This window comes from Manis javanica, chromosome 17, assembly GCF_040802235.1.
Source record: "Manis javanica isolate MJ-LG chromosome 17, MJ_LKY, whole genome shotgun sequence".
NCBI classification, from domain to species: domain Eukaryota; kingdom Metazoa; phylum Chordata; class Mammalia; order Pholidota; family Manidae; genus Manis; species Manis javanica.
The window spans coordinates 6730698-6752900 of NC_133172.1; the positions used below are offsets into that span (position 1 = coordinate 6730698).

The 22203-nt window shown below is 51.9% G+C and overlaps 2 protein-coding genes across 3 annotated transcripts; both read right to left on the reverse strand.

Moving 5' to 3' along the window:
- Positions 1-3667: 3667 nt before the first annotated feature.
- RCN3 (reticulocalbin 3) lies at positions 3668-12179 on the reverse strand. Its single transcript, XM_017665646.3, has 7 exons — positions 12023-12179; positions 11371-11612; positions 9401-9603; positions 8131-8303; positions 7340-7400; positions 4539-4738; positions 3668-4227 (listed from the first exon to the last, which is right to left on the reverse strand). The coding sequence occupies exons 1-7, from the start codon at positions 12026-12028 to the stop codon at positions 4120-4122; spliced, it is 993 nt and encodes a 330-aa protein (XP_017521135.2). The 5' UTR covers positions 12029-12179; the 3' UTR covers positions 3668-4119.
- Positions 12180-12725: 546 nt separating this feature from the next.
- FCGRT (Fc gamma receptor and transporter) lies at positions 12726-18168 on the reverse strand. 2 transcript variants are annotated; one of them, XM_037005918.2, is made up of 6 exons: positions 17953-18168; positions 17440-17688; positions 17045-17320; positions 14026-14295; positions 13322-13438; positions 12726-13046 (listed from the first exon to the last, which is right to left on the reverse strand). In XM_037005918.2, the coding sequence occupies exons 1-6, from the start codon at positions 18023-18025 to the stop codon at positions 12967-12969; spliced, it is 1065 nt and encodes a 354-aa protein (XP_036861813.2). In that variant the 5' UTR covers positions 18026-18168; the 3' UTR covers positions 12726-12966. The 2 variants fall into 2 exon arrangements, with proteins under 2 accessions (XP_036861813.2, XP_017521042.3); XM_017665553.3 differs by having other exon boundaries at positions 17440-17691.
- Between the last annotated feature and the right edge of the window lie 4035 nt (positions 18169-22203).

The following is a 22203-nucleotide window of genomic DNA, read 5'->3' on the forward strand; positions in this document are numbered from 1 at the left end:
GGATAAAACAGAGAACAGTTACCTAAAAGCACTGGGAAGTGAACAAAAGCAGGCAGAAACCCGGAATGGAACTGATACTCAGAAAAAAGGAAGGGCAGTGGGTGAGTTTCTCATTTGCACAGCTTTTGTACAGGGGTGGGTGGGGCAGGTTCTAGTCCATGCCGTAAGGGGCAGCTACAGCAACAGCTGGAAAATCCAGTCTTTCTTGAAGCACCATGGCAACAGGAAAGTGAGGTATATATCCTGGAAAAGAGAGCCAGAGAGGGGGTACTCCAAATATTTTATGTAAACTCTGCTCATAAACATCTAGCTGGCCTTGAACCACAACTGCATGGGAACCCAGTGTAATATAACTGACACCAAATGAGATGGTGTTTTTCCTACATATATGCATAACAGTAACATTATACACAGCAGTAATAATAGTGTAACTTTATTCGGGTACCCGGACCCGATTCCAGTGTGTGAAAGTATGTGAGAGGGGGTCTTCGCAAACATACTGACACCAAGCAATTCTTGAACACCAGCAGGGTATCGGAGAACTCAACTCAATTCTGATGCTCTCTGCCCAGAGACAGCACCAGATTCCCAGTTAAGGGCTCCGTCCTACACGACTGCCGTCCACCCCCAATTCCAGACACCAGTCACAAGTCCCAGGCTTGGGACCTGTGCTTCCGACCTACAGATTGGAGGTTCCCACGACCTCCCCCTTAGGTTGTATTAATTTACTAGAGTGGTTCACAGAACTAAGGAAAACATGTTATGTTTACCAGTTTAATAAAGGATACAAGTTGACAGCCAGATGAAGAGAGACAGGGCAAGGTCCCAAATAAAGGAGCTTCTCTCCTTGTGGAGATTGGGGCCTGGGTGGCATGTGGAGGCCTTTTGGTTCTCAAAGCATAGAAGTGCTCCCTGACCAAGAAGCAGGATCCAACCGAGCAGACCAAGCAAAGAAGACCGCAGAGAGACAGAGAGGGAGAGGGAGACAGAGCTCTCTTCTCACGAGAATTGTGACGGCTTCATTGCATGGTCATGTTTGACTTAAATTATTGGCCATTGGCTGATTCATCTCCAGCCCTGCCCTTGGGTGGGGGTCCAAAAGTCTCTCATTAACATGACAAAACACCTGTTTCACTTTTAAGACTGCAGTGTTTTCAGAAACTGTGGATGAAGACCAACTATACCCGGGAAATATATATTTGGTTATAAGAATGACCAAATATGTATTTCTTATAACTCATTATATCACACCCAGCCAAAACTGAAAAAAATGATCTGAGACTTCAGCTACAAATCTCACTAGAGAGGTAGTTTACAGAAATTATAGTTTGTGTTCAACCAAGTCAACATTTACTTTAAAAAAGAAATCAATACTCTTCAGAGGAACATAACAGACTCCAGAATTTCTCAGTGTATCCAGTCTACAACCTAATATTCCTCAAAATAGAAACAAATAGGGAAATACGACCCATCTCAAGAGAAAGGGCCATCAGGTAACTGAGACCAACCTTGAAAGACCCATATGTTGGAATAAGAAGGTTTTTAGAATTGCTATTATAACTATGCTCAAAAACCCAACAGAAAGTATACATGGAGTGAGTAAAAAGACAGAAATATTAGTGGAGAAATAAAAAAAGAATGGAATAGAAGTTCTTGAATTAATGAATTTAGCAAGTTAACAGAGTACAAGGTTAATATACAAAAATAATCATATTTTATATTCTAGAATGAATTGGAACATGAAATTTAAAAATAATTCTATTTATAATAGCACAAAAACCATAAAATGCCTAGGGACAAATTAACAAAAGATATTAGACCTTTACTTTGAAAACTACAAAACACTGTTGTGAGCATTTCAACACTTAAATCAATGGATACACTATGTTCACGGATAGGAAGACAATATTGTTACACCGTCAGTTCTCCCCACATTGGTGTATATAGGTTTACAGTTTTGCCCTGGGCTATTTCCATCTCTTCTTCCAAGAAGGAAAGAATAATACTCAAATATGGGCAATCCATGACTTGACCAATAAAGGGGATTTTTATTTTTATATTTTAGTTGCTTATGATTTCTTAAATTAATGGCATATATTTATTTATTTACTTTGTTATCATTAATCTACAATTACATGAAGAACATTATGTTTACTAGGCTCCTCCCCTTCAAGTCCCCCCCACAAACCCCATTACAGTCACTGTCCATCAGCGTAGTAAGATGTTGTAGAATCACTACTTGTCTTCTCTGTGTTGATGGCATTTATTTTTAAGAGCAGTTTTAGGCTTACAGATAAATGAGTGGAAAGTGGTAAGAGTTCCCATGCATACTCCTTAACCCACCCTTAGTTTCCCCTATTATTAGTATTTTGCATTAGTGTGGTATTTTGCTATGACTGGTAAGCCAATATTGGTACATTATTGTGAACTAAAGGGCATAGATATATTAGGGTTCACTCTTTGTGAGGTACGTTCTATGCGTTTTCACAGGTCTAAAATGACATCTACCCACCATTCTAATATCATACAGAATAGTTTCACTGCCCTAAAAAACCAGGGGATTCTTAATTGAAGTCTATTGTGCATAATAGTGCACACATCATCCATGGACAACTGGATGAATTTTTACAGACTAATCAGGCCCAGCCCCCCAGCCCCCATCAAACCCATTCCAGTCCCCCCCACTAGGAGGAGCATGATGCTGACTTTGATCCCTACTTAGTTTCGCCTCTTCTTCAATCTCCTGTAAATAGGATCACGCGGGCGTGCTCTCCTGCCATTAGCTTCCTGCGCTGAGCATGCCATCGCTGACACTCCTCCATGCCGCTGGCAGCGGAGATCATTGTGATGCTGCTGTGGCCTTCCCTGGGTGAGGGCCCCACGGTGCATTTATACCTTTTCCGGGGGATGAGCCGGTGGGTTGTTGCCCGTTTGCAGCTATTACGATTAAAGCTGCTACAAACCTTATTTTGGTGACCTTGGGCTTATATTTCCGTTCAGAAGCTACCAGGTGTGAAACTGCTGGGACCGAACTAAGGCATGGTCAACTCTAGAGGAGACTTTAGCCAGTGGATCTGGTGGGGCTGAGAAGGAACAAATGTCTGTAATGTCCTCCTATCCTACCCCTGCCCCAACCCAGCCCCCAAGAGACTGGGTAATAACCCACGGCAGCTCACAGCCACCCTCCACTCACTGAGAATAAACTCTGTGCCCATGAACTTACAGGGTCTCTGCCTCTCTCATGTCCCACCAAACAGGGACCAGGATGACATGCCCACAGGCCCTGTATGATTGATCCCAGTTCCCTCTCTGCTCTCTCCCCCTCCCTGCCCCAGCCTCACTTACCACGTGCACCCCTGCCTCAGGGCCACTGTACTTGCTGTTCCCTCTGCTGGGACCTCTCCCTCCAGACCCCTCCCTGCCCCGTGGGGCTTCGGCCTTGCCGGGCCACTCAGAGCATTGCCATTACATGCTAGCTGAAGGCAGAGCTTTCTGTCCACCTTATTCACTGTGGGATCCAGGCTGCTGACTTTATTTTTTATCTCCAGGAACACCTTAAACTTTGCAAACACCCAGACCCACCTCTTCAAATGCCTTCCCCTCCTTCAGCCCACAGCCCCCAGTTCATCCCCAAGGCCCCCATCACCCCCTCACAGAGACACACAGGTGGGACCCCAGCACTGGTTTATTGTCTTCCTGGAAGAGAGGCATCCGTGGGCACATGCCAGAGGGCTAGCACCAGCTGGGCTGGGCAGTGTGTCTGTTTCTGTGGTGTGAGGTTTGGGTTTGGAGCTGGGGTGCTCAGTGGGGGCTTTGGGAGGCTGAGCTTGGTGGGGGAGTCCTAGGCGGGCTGGGAGATTCTCCCAGTGAGAAGTGAGTGGTCACTCACCCTTTGGGCCTGTGAGCCCCTGGGGCAGGGAAAAGGGACCTGGGAGGGATTGTGGTATCTCAGAGAGAGAAGGTGACTGAGTGGGTCCCTGTGAGCCCAGGGGCAGGGGGACAAGGGGGCTGTGTCCGCATCCTGCAGGGCTGGACGGAGAGGGGCCCCTGTCCCAGGGACCCTCCTCAGTTCATTCCATGGGGTACAAGGCTGCAGTGGGCACGCGGGGGGCTCGGGGCTCAGAGCTCATCATGGTGCCGTGTCAGGTCCTCCCCGTAGTTGGTGGCCTGGCTGCCCACAAATAGGTTCCAGTGGCTCAGGATCTCAGCTTTGCTCAGACGCCCGTCCTGGAGGGTCACAGGTCAATGGGGAGAACAAAGGGGCTCTGCCTTTGAGACCCCTCTCTGAACCTAAGTATGGCCCCCCAGGTCTCCATCCCCCTCTCCCTGAGTCCCTGGATATCTGTCCCCCTCTCTCTGGGTCTCCATCCCCTTCTCCCTTAGGTCTCTGTTCCTCCCCTTCCCCAGCCCCTCAGTCTCTGTCCCTCTTTCTTTCCCCTGCCAACCAGTGACCCCAGCAGCTCCAGGCCCAGGTCTGGGTCATTCTGCACACCCGGTGGCATCAGTCCCCAGGGCCTGCCAGCCACCCATCTGCCCACCTTGTCCATGTCGCTCTCATGCAGCAAGTGGTTGGCCTCCACCAAAGGCTGGTCCTGGGCAGGGGGCAGCACCCAGTGGCCGACTTCACTGCCATCCAGTCGCCCATCCTTGTTCAGATCCCGGAAGTCCCGGAACTGCTCCCGCTCGGTCTGCACCCAGGCGGGCTCCTCCTCCCCGGGCTCCGCAGAGTACAGATCAGCTAGGGTTGGGGAGCGGGGCCACGTCAGGCGGTCCCGCACCTGCCACCCAGCCTCCAGTCTCCACTCTGACTCCTCCTGACCACTTTCCTTTCTTTCCCTCAGTTTCCTCTTCTGTTGAAATGGGATCAATAACAAGCCCAGCTTACAGGGGATCGTTAGGCTACATGTGAAACTGACTGGCTTGACCATTTCATTGATTGCGTGATCAGTCTGATTGAGTACACATGAATTCCTGCACGCACTGTGGAGCAGTGCCGGCACTCAGTTGGCACCCCAGGTGAAGGAAGAATGTGTGGAGAATCTTCCAACCAGGTAACAGGAGACACTATAAAGCCATACTTAGAACAGCTCATGTCACTTGAAGACTGTCCCAAGGTAAGCAGGTGCTTTTTGTTAATATAAGAAATTGTCATTTAATTAATTATTATATATTATAAAGTATTGTTTAATAGATATTTGTTCATATAAGAAAACTACTCACTAAAAACAAAAGAATGTCCCAAGGATGGTTGGCACTTCCAATTGTTTCAATTATTTGTAAATGTTTGAAAAACTCTTTACCCCAGGGGCTGGCTTGGAGAAAGTACTTCACAGATGGATTTGGAAGACCTGACAACCTGACAGGCCTTTTTACACCAGATCCAAGGCCGTGATAATTAGGACAGAATGCCTTCCTCCAGGGCCGTGCCAGGGAGCTATCACAAGGATTCCAACAAAAACGAGCAGGTGCTGGGCACACAGTCAACCTTCAGGAGCCGTGAGCACATAGCTACTTCCTTCTTTTTTTTCCTAATGGTCCTAAGTCATCATGTTTCTTATAGGAAATAAGGACAACAGTAGATGAGAGTTGTGTGGGCTTTTTAAAATTGTGGTAAAAGCCACAAAACATAAAACTCACTCTCAGTGACATTTAGCACATTCAGAGCGTTGTACAACAACCACTCCCATCTAGTTCCAGAACATTTCATCCCCTCAAGAGGAAATCCCCTTTCAGTGAAGCAGTTACTCCCTCCTTCTTGCTCCTTCCAGCCCCTGGCAAACCAGTCATCTAATTTTATCTCTACGAATTCCTATTCTGGACATTTCATATAAATGGAGCCATACAATAGTGTGGCCCTTTGCATCCAGCTTCTTTAACTTAGCACCACTTGTTCAAGGGTCATCCACCTTTTAGCACGTATGAGTATTTCATTCCTTTTTATGGCCAAATAACAGTCCATTGTATGGATAGGCCACTTTCCGTTTCTCCATCCATCCATCCATCAATGGGCATTTGGGTGGATTACATACGGTCATACCTGATGGGTGCTCTGTTTCCTCCCACTTACAGATGAGAAAACCAAGGCTCAGAGAGGGCGAGGGATTCATTCAGTCACATGGCGGGAGGGACTGGTAGGAACCAGGCAGGCTGGCTCTGGGGCCCACACCCTGAAGCACAGTGCACCCCCACCTCTCTCACCTTCCTGGACATGCGTGGGTCGGGCCTGTGACACCCGCTTGTACACCTCGATCATGTCCTTCCCTGCACTATTCAACAGTTCAAATACCTTTCTTCGAGGGATCCTGGGGTCCTGCCCATGTCTACATCCCCAGAGCTCCACAGGGAAGGAAAGCAGCCTAAGGGTGAGGGCAGGACCCTGGGGCCAGCCTGCCTGAACTCAAGTCCTGCTCTACTTGAGTCAGGTATCTATCCCTCTGGACCTCAGCTTCATCATCTGTAAAATGGGGTAATGATACCCAAATCATGGGGTAGACATGGGCATTAAATAAATTTAATGATGTTAACCACTTAGAACAGGATCTAGCACAAGGTAAGAGACTGTGTGTCAGCTACTGGTATCATTAGATGGTTAGATGGTGATGCCTGAATTCTTTCTTACCAAACAAAAGGAAAAAAGGACTTCTATTTTCCTTGCACATATAAAACAATAAATTATGCTTTAATAAAAATGTCTTGCCTGTGGATTTGTTCCATAAAAACATCCTATAGAAAAATGTTTTCAAATTTGTAAAAATGTCCATGCTTAACAGCTTTCCCCTCAACTAAATTTTTGACCCAAGGGCAGGAACAGAGGCAGGGCCAAGGGGAGATTTGGGGGTGTCACAAGGGCTCCTCAACATCCTGAGTACCAGGAGACACAGCATTCGCTGTGCAAATGCCAGGTCGAGACAAGATTCTGACGTCCCACCCCAAGCCAAGGCAGCCCGTGAGCCCTGATTTTACAGAAACCCCAGACCCTTCCAGGAAGAGACCAGGTCTGTGATATTCTCTACTGTATCTTCAGTCACTAACATGTATTCAATAAATGTTTCCTGGTCCTGGCACACAGCAGGGTCAGGATAAAGATTTGCTGGGCCAGGTAAATAGACACGCTCAATCACTGTTTGCTGGGCCTGGCACATGTGGGTGATCAATAAATGCTTTTGGGACATGGTATACAGTAGGTGGTCAATAAATGTTTGGTGGGTGTGTGAACTCAAATAGCGTCCCTGTCCCTGCTTCAGAGGGCCCTTGATCTCTTACAGGTGAGATCCATTAGGCCGCCCCAATGTTCAGGAGAGGACGGGTGTCCTCTGGGAGGGGATCCGGCCCCACTCACCGATGTACTCCTCCACTTGGATGTAGCCATCTTTGTTCTTGTCCAGATCCTCCACGGTTTCCTGGGGAGAAAGAGGCATTGGGGCTCTTCCACCAAGTGAACCCTAATGTTAACTCTAGGCTTTGGTTGATAAGGTGTCGATGTAGGGGTGTCAATGTAGGTCCATCGATTGTAATATATGTTCCACTCTGATAGGCGATGTTGATTTGGGGGAGGCTGTGTGTGTGGAAGGCACAAGGTATATGGGGAAAAAATCCATGGACCTTCTGTTCAGTTTTACTGTGAACCTAAAACTGCTCTAAAAATTAAAGTCTATTGGGGAAAAAAAAAAGAAAAAAGAAAAAATATCCTTCTACTATAGAACAGAGAAAGGGTTGACAAAAGAAATATAAAGAAATAAAAAAGAAGATGGGGCGGCCGGCAGGAGTGGCCTTAGAGTGGACACTCCATGTGTGTGGGGTTGTTTTCTTGGGATTCATCTAGGATTGGGGAACCCCAGGCACTTCTGAGGGGTGTGGTTTTCTGAGGGCAGGCTGGGGGCCTGGACTCCAAATGTGAGTACAGGAAGGGGGAGACTGGACCAGATTAGACCCTGGGCTGGTGGGTCAGGGTTGGGAAGATGGAAGGTGTCACCCTCCACTGATCCACATTTGCGGCCTGGGTTCCCTGCAGGAAGTGCAGGAGGACCAGGCGACCAGACCTCCCTAGATAAGTGCTTGGTGGCTGGCTCTGGCACCAGAAGCTCGGGGCCCAGGAGGGGGTAGGGAGCAGTTCTTCAGGCCCTCACTCACTGCGATCACGATGTCCCGCATGTGCGGGAACTCCTCAGGATGCAAGAAGGCAGTCAGTTCCTCCCGAGTGGCCATCGAGTCCCCGTCCTGGTCAGCCACCTGGAAACGCCGCTCATCCCGAGCCAGCATCTTCTTGTATGTCTCGGCATCCTCCACATCGTGAAATTCTTCACCTGGGGCACGAGGGATCTCAGTGAGATGTGCTTTAATGGCAGGGATGCCAGGCAGGTTGAGGACAAAGACAAAGAGATCTAATGCAGGGAACTCAGGGCAGGAAGACCTCCACCCAATTAATAATTAACCTAGGTTCAATATTTGTATCTATTAGCTCCCTTGTAGCGAGAGCTTATCATATGCTAAGTTCTTTACCCACAAAATTGTGTTTAATTCTCAAAGAAGGAAGTAAAGTGAGTGCTTTCATTCATTCTCACTTTATGAAGGAGAAAACTGACTTCCAGAGAGAAGAAATAACTGGCCCAAGGTCATGCAGCCAGGAATGATGAACTTAGGTTGACACTGGTCCATTGGACCCCAAAGTCATGCCCCAGGTGCAGTAGGTTATACTGACTCAGGTTGCTGGACAGAGAGGAGGGGAAGGGCATTTTCAGCAGAGGGAACAGTGTGTGCAGAATATATGGAGGTCTGAAGGGCATGGTGAGCTCAGGGGAACTGCAGAAGATCCATTTGGCTGGAGCAGAAAATGCAGAAAAACAAAGGCAGAGGGGCGGGCCAGGCTGGGCTGAGGAGGTGGGACTCTCTCCTGCGGGGCTGGGGGAGTCATGGGGGGACTGTGAGCAGGGGAGGGTCAGGATCAGCTCTGGATATGGGAAGACCCCTCTGGGGATATATAAGGATGGAGGGTGAGGCTGGAGTGAGGGTCCAGGAGGAAAAGAACAAGAGTCGTGGGGGTCCCAAGGCTGGAGCGTGGGAACAGGGAGTCATCAGGCAGAAGAAATGGCTTTGGGGTTCTCAGGATGAAAGGTCAGAGGCCAAGAGTCAGGATGACAGGGCATGGGGAGGAAGAGGTCCCTGATCAAAGATCTAAAGTCCCCAGTCAGGCGGTCAGACAGGTCGTGGATGTCAAATAAGCCAGAGATTAGGGACTGGGGATTTCAGAATGATGCGTTCTTAGAAGTGAGTAGACCCTGGTCAAGGGTCGGAGGTCAAAGGTCGGGAGGTTCTGGTTAGTGGGCTACAGGTTCTTAGGGTGAAGGTGTCATAAAGGCCAGGGTCATGGTGTGTGTGTAGGGAGCCGGGTCTCGCCGCGTACCGGGCGCGTAGTGGCCATAGGTGGCGTTGCGCAGCTCCTCCCAACCCACACGCCCGTCGCTGTCCGTGTCGTACGTGTCCCAGGCCGCGCTCACCGAGTCGCGTATGTGCCGCTGCTGCGTGTGCGCGATCCACGAGCGAAGTTCGGCCAGCGACACCCAGCCATCCCCGTCCCCGGCGCGGTCCATGCGGTCCACGATTCGCCTGTGCGCCGGGTCGGGGCACAGGTGAGGCTCGGTCCCGCCCACCCAGGCCCTGCCTTCGCCCGGGTACCGCCCCGCACGAAAGCCACGCCCCAACTCGAGACACACCCCCACATAGGGCTGCAAATGCTTCTCCAGAACCTCCCGTAAACCAAGGGGAAGAACCTATCATCGCGGGGCTGCAGCCAAGCTCAGGCTCCTCTCCCGAAGGCGATCACGCCCTTTCCGAGACCCAGTGGGCCCACGGCTGACACTGCGGTCCGCCACACGCCCGGATCGACGTAAGAACTTACAAGCCGGGCCCCTCCCCCACACGGTCCATTCCCAGCAAGATAGGGGGCGGGGCGCAACGCCACGCCCCTCGCCCGCAGGGACCCTGTCCCGAGATCTCTGAACCGAACTATCCCCACCTACCAGACCTCTCTCCGCCTCAGGCCTCGCCCCATTCCCCGCCCCCTCCCTCCCTCCCCCGGCTCGGCCGGCCTCCGGACTCTCATTAACCGGGCCCCTGCTCCGCCCCGTCCCGGGCTGCGCGGGTCAGTCAGGCTCCCCTCCCTCCCGTCCCGCCCCACGCCTCATCCAGCCCTTTCCCCCTACTTTTTCCTAGCGGTTTCAGGCCCTAGCACCGTGACCGGCAACCTCGGGGGCTCAGCCTCCACCACTCCTATCGCACGCTCCGGCCGGCTCCTGCGCACCTCCCGGTCTCACGTCAAGACCCTTCTCTCCAGCGGTGCCTGTCGGCTCCCAAGTCCCTCGCCCGGCACAGGGCCAATCCCCGCCACCAGCTTCTAACACCTCCCCCACCCTCTAACAGGGCCCACAAGTAGCGCTCCTCTCTGTCACCTCCCTAAGCCCTTGCCACCCAGTCTCCCAGGGCCGAATCAGAGACAGCATTGCTCAAGCCGCCGCCCCCTCCCGCGCCAGGCCGTCTCCGCTCTAATCATGCGGGGCGGGAGTCCTCAAAACTCACACACTCTACCCTGAGGTTGGAGCTGTTGTTAAGAGCGTGGGCACCACATCCAGACAGTCTAGTTTCAAATCCAGCTGCCTCCAGTTGCTGGCTGTGTGACCGTGGGCAATTCACTTAACCTCTCTGTGCCTCCGTTTCCCCTCTGTAATATGGGGTTAACTAATAGAACCTACCCCACAGTGTGCTTATGGGGACTAAATGAATTAACTCCATTAAGCACTTAGAACAGCGCCAGGCATTGCAGTGAGTGCTATGCGAAATGTGTTAGCCTCCCGGTGCCTTTCTTCCCCCATCCCTTTCACCCAGGCCATATCCGTGCACAATCTCCCAGCCAGCAGATCCGGCCACCACCTGCCTTGTCTCCCACATGGACTATTGGAATCGCTTTCTCGCTGTCTCCTTGCTCCTTGCTCCCTATGATCTGTTCCCCATATGACAGCCAGAGGGATTCTGTTAAAACCTAAGTCAGCTCACATCCTCCCTCTGCTCAGAGCCCTCCCATGGCTCTCAACTCACTGAGAAAAGCTTAAATTTTCACTGTGACCCAAAAGGACCTGACCTCTTCGTTTCCTCTTTGCCATCATCAATCCCCCTTCCCTCCATCACCGGGTTCCAGCCACACAGAACCTCCCTGTTCCTCAGACATCAGACTGGCTCCTGCCTCAGGGCCTTTGCACTCACAGTTCCCTCTTCCTGGAATGCTATTCCCTCCTGTACCCAGCATCACCTTTTCACGGAGGCCTTCCCTGAACTCCGTGCTTAGTCACAACCCTGAATCCCCCTTCATCCCTCTCCTACCCCAGGCGGGCTCTGCTCTCCTCTGGGCTGAGCTGGTCGAATTCCTTGGCTACTTCCCGTCCCAGGAAAGCCTCATGGTCGTACTGGAAGTTCCCGTGGGCGTCATCATGAGGGGCCTCGCTCAGGGGCGCCGCCTGGTGCACCCTCGCCGGGCCGTGGGCACCCGCGTCAGGAGACGGCTTCCCGCGCGCCCCCCGCAGCAGCAGCAGCAGCAGGAGCGCGGGCCGCCACGTTATCAGACCCTGCGGAGTGACGGAGGCGGGGGTCAGGGGTCCCACGGCAAGGGCGGGGCGGGACGCAAGGCCGGGGGCGAGCTGGGGCGAGACGGAGATGCAGCTGGCCTCAAGTTTGGGGCTCGAGAAGGGCTTGGGATGGGGAAAAGAGGTGCGAAGTTCTCAGAGGTGAAACCAGCTGTGGGGACCGAATCTTCCGAGGGAGTCCCAGGTGGGTCCCAGAACCTCAAGTGCGGGATTCACGCGGGAGACGTGGCGCCCTTCCCACGCAAAAGGCAGGGCGGGGTCGTGGCTGGAGAGGAATCATGCAGGCTCCCGGGCGTCGCTTCTAGCCTGGACCCTAATCCTCTACCCGGGGACCCTAACCGAGCTCCTAGGCCAGGCCACCCACCCCCACCTCCCTTTACCCTGTTAACCACCTTCATTTCGCTGTTCAACTCGGCTCTGCGTTCTCCAAATAGATGCCCAATTTGGCGGCTTTTCCAGCCAGGCCCCGCCTCCCGCAGCTACAGGCCCCGCCCTCCGACCAATAAGTGCTAGAGGATCCCCACGGGGCGGGATCAGAGAGCGACGGGACGCCCGAGGGGCGCCCCTCGCCACGTCCACAGAGTAGAGTGCGGCCCACGGGGTTCGGCCCTGCCCCTTCCCAGGGCAAGCTGGGTGGGTGACGCTGGAAGACGGAGCCTGGGAGGGACTACGACTCCCGGCAGGCGTCGGGGCAACTGCCCAACCATCTCCAGGTCTTCAGGCTGCAAAGCCTCATGGGAGATTTTTTTTTCTTATCTTTCCCTTAGTCAGCATGGTTTTTTAAAAAAAGGAACCAAGGTGCCAGAAGCAGCATCCTCTTCCGTCAAAGAGGAGCAACTCCTCTTCCTCTCTGCCAAGAAGTCAAGTCAGGCTCCAGGCAGGAATTCCTCAAAATGCCTGGCACAGTGTAGGCATTTCGGTGTCTGTGAAACTTACATGAGAAATACATCAGTTGGTATATAAAATTGGCAGATACCACCACGGCAACCCGTTAGCCTCAGAAGAGATCTGAAGGCCCAGGCTTACACCATTTATTCCCCCAACCCATTCCCTTACCTCCCTTGCCTAAAAGTTGAAATGATGAGGACACAACGATTCGGGCCCAAACTCATGTTATAAGGGGAGGTAGAAAAGAGCCATGTACATCAGGAGGGGAAAATGAGGCAGACCACAGGAGAAATACCAAGGGAGGACACTGGGCCCAGCACTCCTTCTGAAGGCTCAGAAATACCAGGATTTTGGAGGTCTCACAGCATGAAAGGGGCCTGACCACAATAGCTCGTAGCAGCCAGGATGGGGGATAACGATCTGGCAGTTGCTGGGAAGGCACTTTATCCTAAGAGTCAGCATCCTTGGGCAGGCCAGGAGTGGGCAGGAGCGCTCCTATGTCGTCCCCACGGAGAGAGATCCAAGGAGCTGAGGAAAGAGGAAGTGGGGAGGTCATCAGAATCTCTGAATCTGTGCCTCTGCCCCTCTCCTGTGTGTGTGTGTGTGTGTGTGTGTCTGTCTGTCTCTCTGTCATACTTTACTGGGGGTTTCTGTCCCCCTCGGGGTCTCGCTCCCTGCTCCAGTTGTGTCCCCCACTCCGCATCTCTGTCCCTCTGTCTAGATCTGTCCCCCCAGGTCTGTATCTCCCTCTCTTGAGGTCTCTATCCCTCTGTTGGAAGCCCTTCCCTCTTCCTGCCCCACACCTGGCAGCCCATTCCTCATCCGTCTCCACAGCAGAGCTCCTCCTGCAGCTGCTGCCATAAGCAGCAAGAGGCCGACCACGATTCCAATCGCTGGCACCGAGGACTTGGCTGGTGATTCTGCAGCCAGAAAATGCCACGAGTTATTAAATGGACCCTCCGCCCCGTCCAAGTCCCTGGGGGTTCTCAGTCCCTCCCAACCTCTGCAACCTCTGGAAGTGGGTGTGAGCAGAGGTAAGGCTGGTCGGCTCTGTTCTGGGTTTGGGCAGAATGCCCCCATGTTGGATGTAAGGACCAGCCATGGCAAGAGGGGTCCCAGTCACATTAGCCAACGGACCTGTGGTAGCTGGTGTTCCAACTCAGAAAGGAGAGGTGGGCACAGAGCAGCAGCAAGTCAGACTCAGAGAGGACTGGCAGTAGCAGAGCAGTACATGGTCAGTCTTGGCGAGGAGTGGCAGCAGCAGACACCACATGGTCAGACTCCAAAGACCAGCAGCAGGATGGAAGGTGGTCAGGGGAGAGCAAGCAACACAAGGCGGAAGGCTGTGAGGCTTTGGAAGAATTGGCAGGAATGGGCCACAAGGCAGTCAGACTGAAGGAGAACTAACAGCAGTGGGGTGGAAGGTGGTCAACCTCGGGAAGGAGGCTGAAGCAGAGAGATAAAGGCAACCAGAAATATGGAGCATCATCGCCAAGCAGGCCCTCACCCAGCTCCACAGTGAGTGGCTGGGCCAGCCCCGCGTGCTGCACCAGGCAGCAGTAGTGGTGCTCGTCGCCACTTCTGACTGTTAGTGATGACCAGGCATGGAAGGAGCCGTCACCATTGGGGCCATGGTCGCCCTCGCCAGAGCCCGCTGCCAGCCCATTCCTCAGGAATCGCAGTTGCAGCTCCGGTGGGTAGAAGGAGAAGGCACTGCAGGTGAGCACAGAAAAGCCGGGGCTGCCCGGCCGGGCCTTCAGGCGCATAGAGGGTGGCTCTGCAGAAAACAGGCAGACAGGCCTAAGCCCCATGCCCACAAACCCCCAGGGCTGAGCCCAGTTCAGAGCTGCACAGGACATACCACTATACCCAGCAGGCTCCACCATGTGCTCTGAACTGTGCTGAGCCTGGAGAATATAGTAGTAGGGGAAGAGGATCTTCCCAGGGGGACAGAGACCCAACCTATCCACAGTGAGGTAATCATCTTTCACTCATTCCTTCCTACCATAGACACCTACTGAGCATCTATCACATGCAAGGCACCCTTGTAAGCACTGGCGACACAGCAGTGAACAAGACAGACAAAAGTCCCTGTCCTCAGGGAGATTATGTTCTAATGAGAGACAAATATTTGTCAGCAAATAAATGAAAGAGAAACAGAGTATGAAGAGGGAAAATAAGACAGACCTTACAGTCACTAAAAGACAGTAAGAGGATATCATGAAAAATTTCATGCCAGTGCATTTGAAATTCAAATGAACTGGACAAGGTTCCTGAGACACACAACCTTCTAAAACTGACACAAGAAGAAATGACAAATTTGAGTAACCCTCTAACTATTTAAAAATGTTTAATCCACATTTAAAAATTTCAACAAATGAAATCCCAGGTCCATATGATGTCCCTGGTGAATTCTTCAGAATAACTAAGGAAGAAATAATACCACTGTTACATGAATTCTTCCAGAGAATAGAAAAAGAGGAAACCATTCCCAGCACATTTTATGAAGCCAGTGTAACCTCAATAACAAAACCGCACAAGGACAGTAACAAGAAAGGGAATTCAAGGCCAGTATCTCTTATGAAAATAGACTCAAAATCCCTTAACAGAATATTACCAGGCAGAATTGAGCAGTTTATATAAAGGATTATACATTATCATCAATTAAAGTTTATTCCAGGAATACAAAGTTGACTTAACATGATCATTTGATAAAATTCAGCACCATTTAAAAACAAAAAACAAAAAAACTCTTTGCCAGCTAGAGTTGAAATGAATGTCCTTAATTTGACAATGGGCATCGACAAAAAAACTTGTAACTACCATAATACTAATGGTAAAACTTTTACAATGCTTTCTCTGTGAGTTTGAGAATATAAGATGTTCATTATCACCACTCCATTTAATGTTGTACTGAGGATCTTAGCCAGTGCAATAAGAAAAATAAATAAAAGGTATTAAAATTAGAAAAGAAAATAAACATGTCAAAGATGATATGATCCAAAAGAATTTACAAAAAATAAATAGAAATAAGTGAATTCAGCCAAGTTTCTGGATACAGGGGAAATATGTAGTATATAAACTAGCTACAAGCAATTCAAAAATGATACAACTCAACAAGAAAAACAAATGAACTACTGATATACACAACAGAAATGAGTCTCGGGACACAAGGGAAACACGTCAGACACAAACAAGCATATGCTCAGGGTCACGTGAAGGTCAAATTCAGGCCAACACTATGGTGACAGAAATCAGGTTAGTTGTTGCCTTTGGAAGTTACGGAATAGGAGGGGGCACAAGGAAATCTCCTGGGGTGCTGGAAATGTTTAGGTCTTAATCTGGAGGGCAAGCATATATAGGCATATATTAAAATTAATTGGGGTATATAAATGCCAAATAGCTATATTGTACACCTGAAACTAATATAATATTATGTTGACTGCACTTCAATTCAAAATAAAAATAAAATAACTGAGCCATGTACTTTAGGTAGATAAATTACATCTAAAAAAAAAAGAAAAATATTAAAGATGCTATTATGAATGAATGAATGGACAAAAAAGAGTGCCATGAGAAACAATAATGGTGGTGGGATAGGGGCACACTTGACCCTGCAGAAGAGCTGACATCCAAGGTCAAACCTAAAGCCAGGACCCCATGACGGCAGGATCCCAAGGAAGAGAAGCACAGCAGAGGGAACAGCAGGTTGAAAGGCTCTGAGAAGGGAAAGAAGCTGACGTGTTGGAGGGATGGGAGAAGGCCACTATGGCTGGGGCGTTGCGGAATGACAGTGGCAGAAAGCAGCCAGACCATGTGGGGTTTGGAAGCCAAGAGTAGTTTGGAATTTAGTCTGAGACTTAGTGGGGAGCTATGGTATGGTTTTAAGTAGTGGCAGGCTGGTAGTTCATTTATGTTTTAAAACATTCCTCTAACTACTGGGTAGAGGATGATCTGTACTGAAGGCAGAGATGGAAGCCGTGACTACAATGTGAGGAATATGAGCACAAAAGAGCTCTAACTCCAGCCCCTGAGGATCCCCCAGACCAGTGACTAGTTAGCGCAGAGTGATACGCGCTGTAAGGGAGGTCCCACGGGCACGGGGTGCACCCTAAAGAGGCAAGCACAAAGCCTCATGGGCCAGAGGACTCTCCCTGGCTGTGACAGAAGGGCAGCTGGAAGAAGCTTGGCAAAGGTAAAGAAATGGGAGGGCTGGTGTGAGCTCAAGGAACTCCCGTGGTTCCAGCTGGCCGAGTGGAGCTGATGGAGAAATGTGAGGCCAAGGCAGGGAGAGAGGTCACTTGGGGTCTCATGCCAGGCTGAGGAGCTTGAGCTGTGTCCTAAAGACTCTGGGAGGGCTGTGTACAGGAGAGGGGCATAGCTCTGGGTGTAGAAAGACCCTCTGGGACATGTGGGGGCTGCACTGCAGCAGTGAGGCTGGAGGTCAGGAGGCCAGAGAGGAGGCTAGGGGAAGAGGATGAGGCCTGGGGCATGGGGGTGGAGAGAGCCTTCAGGAGGTCGCTCACCCTTCCACTCCAGGTTTCCTCGGCCCCTCTCCAGATGGCCCAGCAGCCTCTGGGGGCAGGAGTAAAGCAGGAAGGTCTTCTCCTTGTTGACTGTGTCCGGCTGCTGCATCCACCTCATACTGATGGTCAGGGTCTCAGGCCAGTCCCCATCCCAGATGCCCCTCTTGGGGTCGAACACCATGAAGTCCTCGCCGTTCAAGGCAAACTTGGCCACAGGCACCGAGGCATTGTCAGGGCCCAACTCACAGCCCAGCAGGCCCTGCAGGGTGTAGGAACCTGGGATGCCCAGACAGGTGAGCAGGGCCCAAGAGCAAGGGCCCCCACCCCTCCTCCCTCAGATCCAGGGATCCAGGCCCCCAGCCCCTCCTCACCCAGACCCCAGGGTCGAGTCTCACCTTCCTCCAAGGCTTTAAGGGCTTCGAGGAAGAGCTTCTCCTTGTTCCTCAGGTCTGTCGTCTCTTTCTCCCAGTACCAGGACACCTGGTTTTCCCAGACCCACGCCCCGCAGGGCTCAGCCTGGGCCCGCAGGTTATTGTAGCTCAAGTACTGCTGCGGACCCAGCCAGCCTGATGCCCAGAAGGCAGGAGTCTCGGGGGCAGGGGAGGACACCGCCGTGAAGTGGTACAGGAGGGAGAGGTGGCTTTCTGCTGCGGAGACACGCGAGGGAGCAGATGAGGGGGTCCTAGGCTGGGAGCACGCCAGACACCCTGACAGAGGGCCGGACCAGAGGAGGGGGTACAGAGACCCAGAGAGGGGGCACAGGTGGGCCCCTAACCGAGGACTCCGCACCGAGGGAGAGGCACGTGATCAACACGCGGGAAGGAGGAAGTGCCCGGCCCGGGCGAAGCCCCCGACTGGGCTTCCTTCGCCCCCTCCCGGCAGCGGCGGCGCGGCCGCGGGCCCCTCACCTGCGCGCAGCGGGCCGGGCAGAAGCAAGAGCAGGAGGCCGAGCCCCCAGGGCTGGGGCCAGGGCGCCCTCATCCTCGGCGGGAGACCTGGGGCGGGAGGCGGCGTGTGACCCGGCGGCCCGCAGCCGCCGCTGCCCCCCAGCTCCGGCGGGGCTCGGCCACCGCCCGCGGCCCTCGGCGGGAGGACGGCGCTCGCCTCCTCGTGAACTTTCACCCCTTAATTTGATCCGCGTTGGTTAATTAATTACAGAGCCTGGATAGGCTGAGATTCCCTTCTCGGGGCTCGGGCCCGCCTCCGCCGCCTCCTCCCGCGGGCCAGGGAATGCGGGGCCCCAGTCCCTCCTCCTCCAGCCTTCCCCTCCGTGGGGCCCAGCGGTCGGGCGCCCGGCCCCTCGTTCCCGCAGAACCCGTCGTCGGGGCCTCCAGCCGGCTCCTCCCTCGGACCCGGGAGAACCTGGCCCCGACCCTCTCCTCCCTCAGCCTCGGGACCCCCAACCCCAGGCCCTCCTCCCCCCTCGGACCCAGGGGTCCAGAAGCCCAGCTTTCTCCTCCCTCAGCCCCGGGAGTCGGCCACCCCCCCACACCCCCGGCCCCTCCTCCCCGGGACCCGGGAGCCCCAGCCCCAGCCCGTCCGCCCGGGTCTGGCACCAGCCCTGTTCACGGCAGCAGCAGCCACGTCCCCTCCGCGCCTGCAGCTCCAGCGGGCTCCCGTGACTGGAGACCCCAGTTCCTCTCTCATATCCTGTCCGGAGACTGCTCCCTGACTCCAGGAATATCCAACCCCGCCCCCCAGCTGCAGGGCACACCCCAGGCCCTGGGCCCAGCCTCTCTCCAAGTGTTTGTCTCTGCCTCTCTCTCGAAACTTTTGTCTTTTTTTTTTTCTTTGTCTCTTTCTCTGTTGCTCTGAGGGTGTCAGCCACCCAGTGAATTCTTGACAAACTTGGGAGTAGAATATTGGAGGTCTGTGTGGGCCCCCTTCTTACCCCATTGTACCCCCAGGCCTTCACTAGCTCCTGCTACAATGAAAGTTCTCTAGAGACATCTGTATTTCCTCCTTCAAGTGTCCTCTTAAAGTGCTCCGAATGTGCATGAGTATCTTCTGATATAACCTCAGTAGCACACAGTCCCCATATCCTACCAGGGCTAGAGTCCCCTGCAGCCACTTGCCCCCAGCCCACACTGCTGCTTTATTGCTTCCGTTCTTTTGCTTTATTGTGGTAAAATGCACAAAAGCAAGAGCAGGAGACTGAGCCTTGTGATTAGATTCACCCTTAGTGACACTAAGTGCATTCACAAGGCTATGCAGCCTTCATCGGTATCTAGTTCCAGGACTGTTTCATCAGTCCACAAGGAAGCCCCGCACACCCTGAGCAGCTCCTCCCCCTGCCAGTCCCCAGCAACCATCAATCAGCTTTCTGTCTCTATGGATTTGCCTACTTGGGACATTTCATACGGAATCACACAATATTGTAGCATTTTCGCGTGGCTATTTTCACTTACGTGCTGTTGTAAGATTTATCCATGTTGTGGCATGTATCTGTTTCATTTCTTTCCATGGCTGAGTAATAGTCCATCATATCACATATGACATTTGGTTTACCCACTGATTAGCTGATGGTCATTTGAGTCATTTCTATGTTTTGGCTCTGATGAATAATGGTACTATGAACATTTTCGTACAAGTTTTTTTTGAACAGCCAAATTCAGTTGTTTTAGGTATATACCCAAGAATAGAATTACTAGGTCGGGGTTCTCTAAAGGAACAGAGCCGACAGGATGTGTGGATCCATATACATAAAGAGACTTGTTTTAAGGAATTGGTTCATATGATTGTGGAAGCTTGGCAAGTGCCATATCTGATAGGGGTGGTTAACAGGCTGAGGATTCAGGAAAGAGCTGCTGTTCAAGTCCAAAGGCAAGCAAGCTGGAGAACCAGGACTAGCTGATCTTGCAGATCATCAGAGGTGGTCTGCTGGCACAATTCCCTCTTGCTAGGAGTCATTTTTCTTCTGTTCAGGCCTTCAACTGATTGGATGTGGCTCCCCCACATTATGGAGGGCCATCTGCTTTACTCAAAGTCCAGTGATTTTGGTGTAAATCTCACCCAAGGACACTCTTACAGAAACAGCCAGAGTAACATCAGACCAAACATGTGGACCCAGTGGCCCAGCCACATTGACACATGAAACTAACCATTACAGATGGTTACTCTGCTCAACGCAGTGAGGAACATCTGGTCGTTTTCATTATTCTCCCTGGGTCCTGCTAGAATGATGCTGAAGGTCCTGCTTCCATGTCTCACAAGTCCTACTAGAGCACCCTTAGCTCTTGCCTAGTCGTCCACTCTATGTCCCATGGGTTCTGGCTTTGTTCTAAGGCACCATCCCATCAGCCCCTGGGCTCTCATTTTAAAGGCCCTACTGTAATGTTCCTTAGACCCTGATATAAAGTGAGCAATGTCTTGTGACAATGACCCCAGGTACTTGAGCTTGAAACTATCACCCTGGGGTCCCACTGATGCCCTATGTTAAGACACTTGGGGGCCCTACTTTAATAAGACACCCCAGAACTCATATAATTTCTCCCTGACTCCTAATATTATGTTCCTCTAGTCCCACTCTGAGGCCTGTTGGCCCAATAAGATGGTCCTAAGACCCCATGGCCTCACCCAGCACCCGGCCACACTGCCACTGGAGCCCCAGAGCACACTTCATGGCTCTGCTGTAATAAGTAACTTTTACGCTGGTGCCCCTGGAGTCCTACAGGATGATTACCAGAGGCCCGTTACCCTGCCCTGGGTCTCTGATAATCGCAGGCCCACATGTTTCTTGGGTCTCCTGAGAGTATGCTGACACCCAGAGATAATGTCTTCAGAAGCCTGTGCTAGGACCACTAGTGCCCTAAGGCCAAGTCCTGCTACCACGCTCCTGGGACCCTAGCACACTGCCCTGGCTTTCCCAGAGGCCCAGGTCCCTCCGTAATGCTCACATCTGCTCACCTGTCCTTCAGCACCTGCTTCACCCATCTCCGGGGATCTCCTCTAGATCTTCTTGGTCCTATTATACTGTCCCTTCGACTGTCACTTCAGCCTCTCAGGACCCTATAATACCCACTTTGTCCCAACAAAAGTCCTTTGATAAAGTGTTTCCAGGCTCTACAACACTCTCCCCTGGATCCTACTAAGACAGGTGCACTCTTCCCTCACGTGGCCTGGAGGCTTCACCAAAATGGCCTTGGGGTGTCCTTTCTAAACTCCCTGGGCCTTGCAGGACCCTATTTGAGTGCCTCTTAGCCCTACTATGAATATGAAGTCTTCAGGGTCCTGCTGAAACATTCCAAAGGCCTGCTCTTCTGCATCTCCCAGGACCATCAAAGGGCCCAAGGGGCTCTGGGAAAATTCCTGCAGGCTTTTACCCACGTGTCCCAGGATCTTGTTTCAGTGGCCTCCGCAGTGGTCTTAGGTTACTCTGTTAGGTTTCCTGCCGCATCTGTAACCAATAACCAAACAAACTCAGTGGCTCAAAAGCACACAGATTTGCGATCTTACACTTGTAGAAGATGGTCATCTGAAATGCAAGAACCAGGAGGGCTGGTTCTTACTGGAGCCTCTAGAGGAGAATCCGTTCCCTTGCCTTTTCCGGCTTCTAGAGGCCGCCTGCATTCAAGCCCCTTCCTCCAGCTTCAGAGCCGACAGTACAGCACCCTGTCTCCTCTCTGAGTGACGAATCCATCCTTACATCTCTGACTGTGAACCTCCCACCTCCCTCTTACGAGGACCCTTGTGATTACATTGGTTCCACCTGGATAATCCAGAATCATCTCTCCATCTCAAGATTCTGAATTTAATCATCTCTGCAAAATCCCTTTTATCATAAGGTCACATACTCACAGGTTTTGAGGGGCTAGGGCACAGATATCTTCAGGGGACCATTATCCAGCCTACCACAGTCACAGACAATGCCTCCCTCGTGCCTGCTAGAACATCTCCATTCTCATCTCCTCTCCTTCCTGTTATAATGGCCCCAGAGTTTAGCAATGAGGCCTCTCAGAGCTCTGCCTGAACATTCCCGTCATGTTCCTCTTTTCTGCTACAAAAGAAAAACCTCAAGATGCCTGGGTGCCCACTGGTGCCCAATTTCTTCTAGGTGCCCTGGGCTCCTGCTGTCTTCAGGGGCCATTACAGCATCTTCTGTCTCCTATCAAATCCCCAGGGTCCCGCTCTAATGATCCCTACCTGTGCCCTCAGACCCC

What these genes read in the sequence shown, in the direction of transcription:
- RCN3 (XM_017665646.3), bottom strand. An exon ending in GAGAGCAGAGCCCGCCTGGG is followed by an intron (nt 9,604 to 11,370) that starts GTAGGAGAGGGA and finishes CCCGGCGCACAG; the next exon opens with GCGAATCGTGGACCGCATGG. An exon ending in CCAAGTGGAGGAGTACATCG is followed by an intron (nt 4,739 to 7,339) that starts GTGAGTGGGGCC and finishes CCCCAACCCTAG; the next exon opens with CTGATCTGTACTCTGCGGAG.
- FCGRT (XM_017665553.3), bottom strand. Translation starts at nt 18,025, where the DNA reads ATGAGGGCGCCCTGGCCCCAGCCCTGGGGGCTCGGCCTCCTGCTCTTG. An exon ending in CCTTAAAGCCTTGGAGGAAG is followed by an intron (nt 17,321 to 17,439) that starts GTGAGACTCGAC and finishes TGGGCATCCCAG; the next exon opens with GTTCCTACACCCTGCAGGGC. An exon ending in AGGAAACCTGGAGTGGAAGG is followed by an intron (nt 14,296 to 17,044) that starts GTGAGCGACCTC and finishes TGTTTTCTGCAG; the next exon opens with AGCCACCCTCTATGCGCCTG.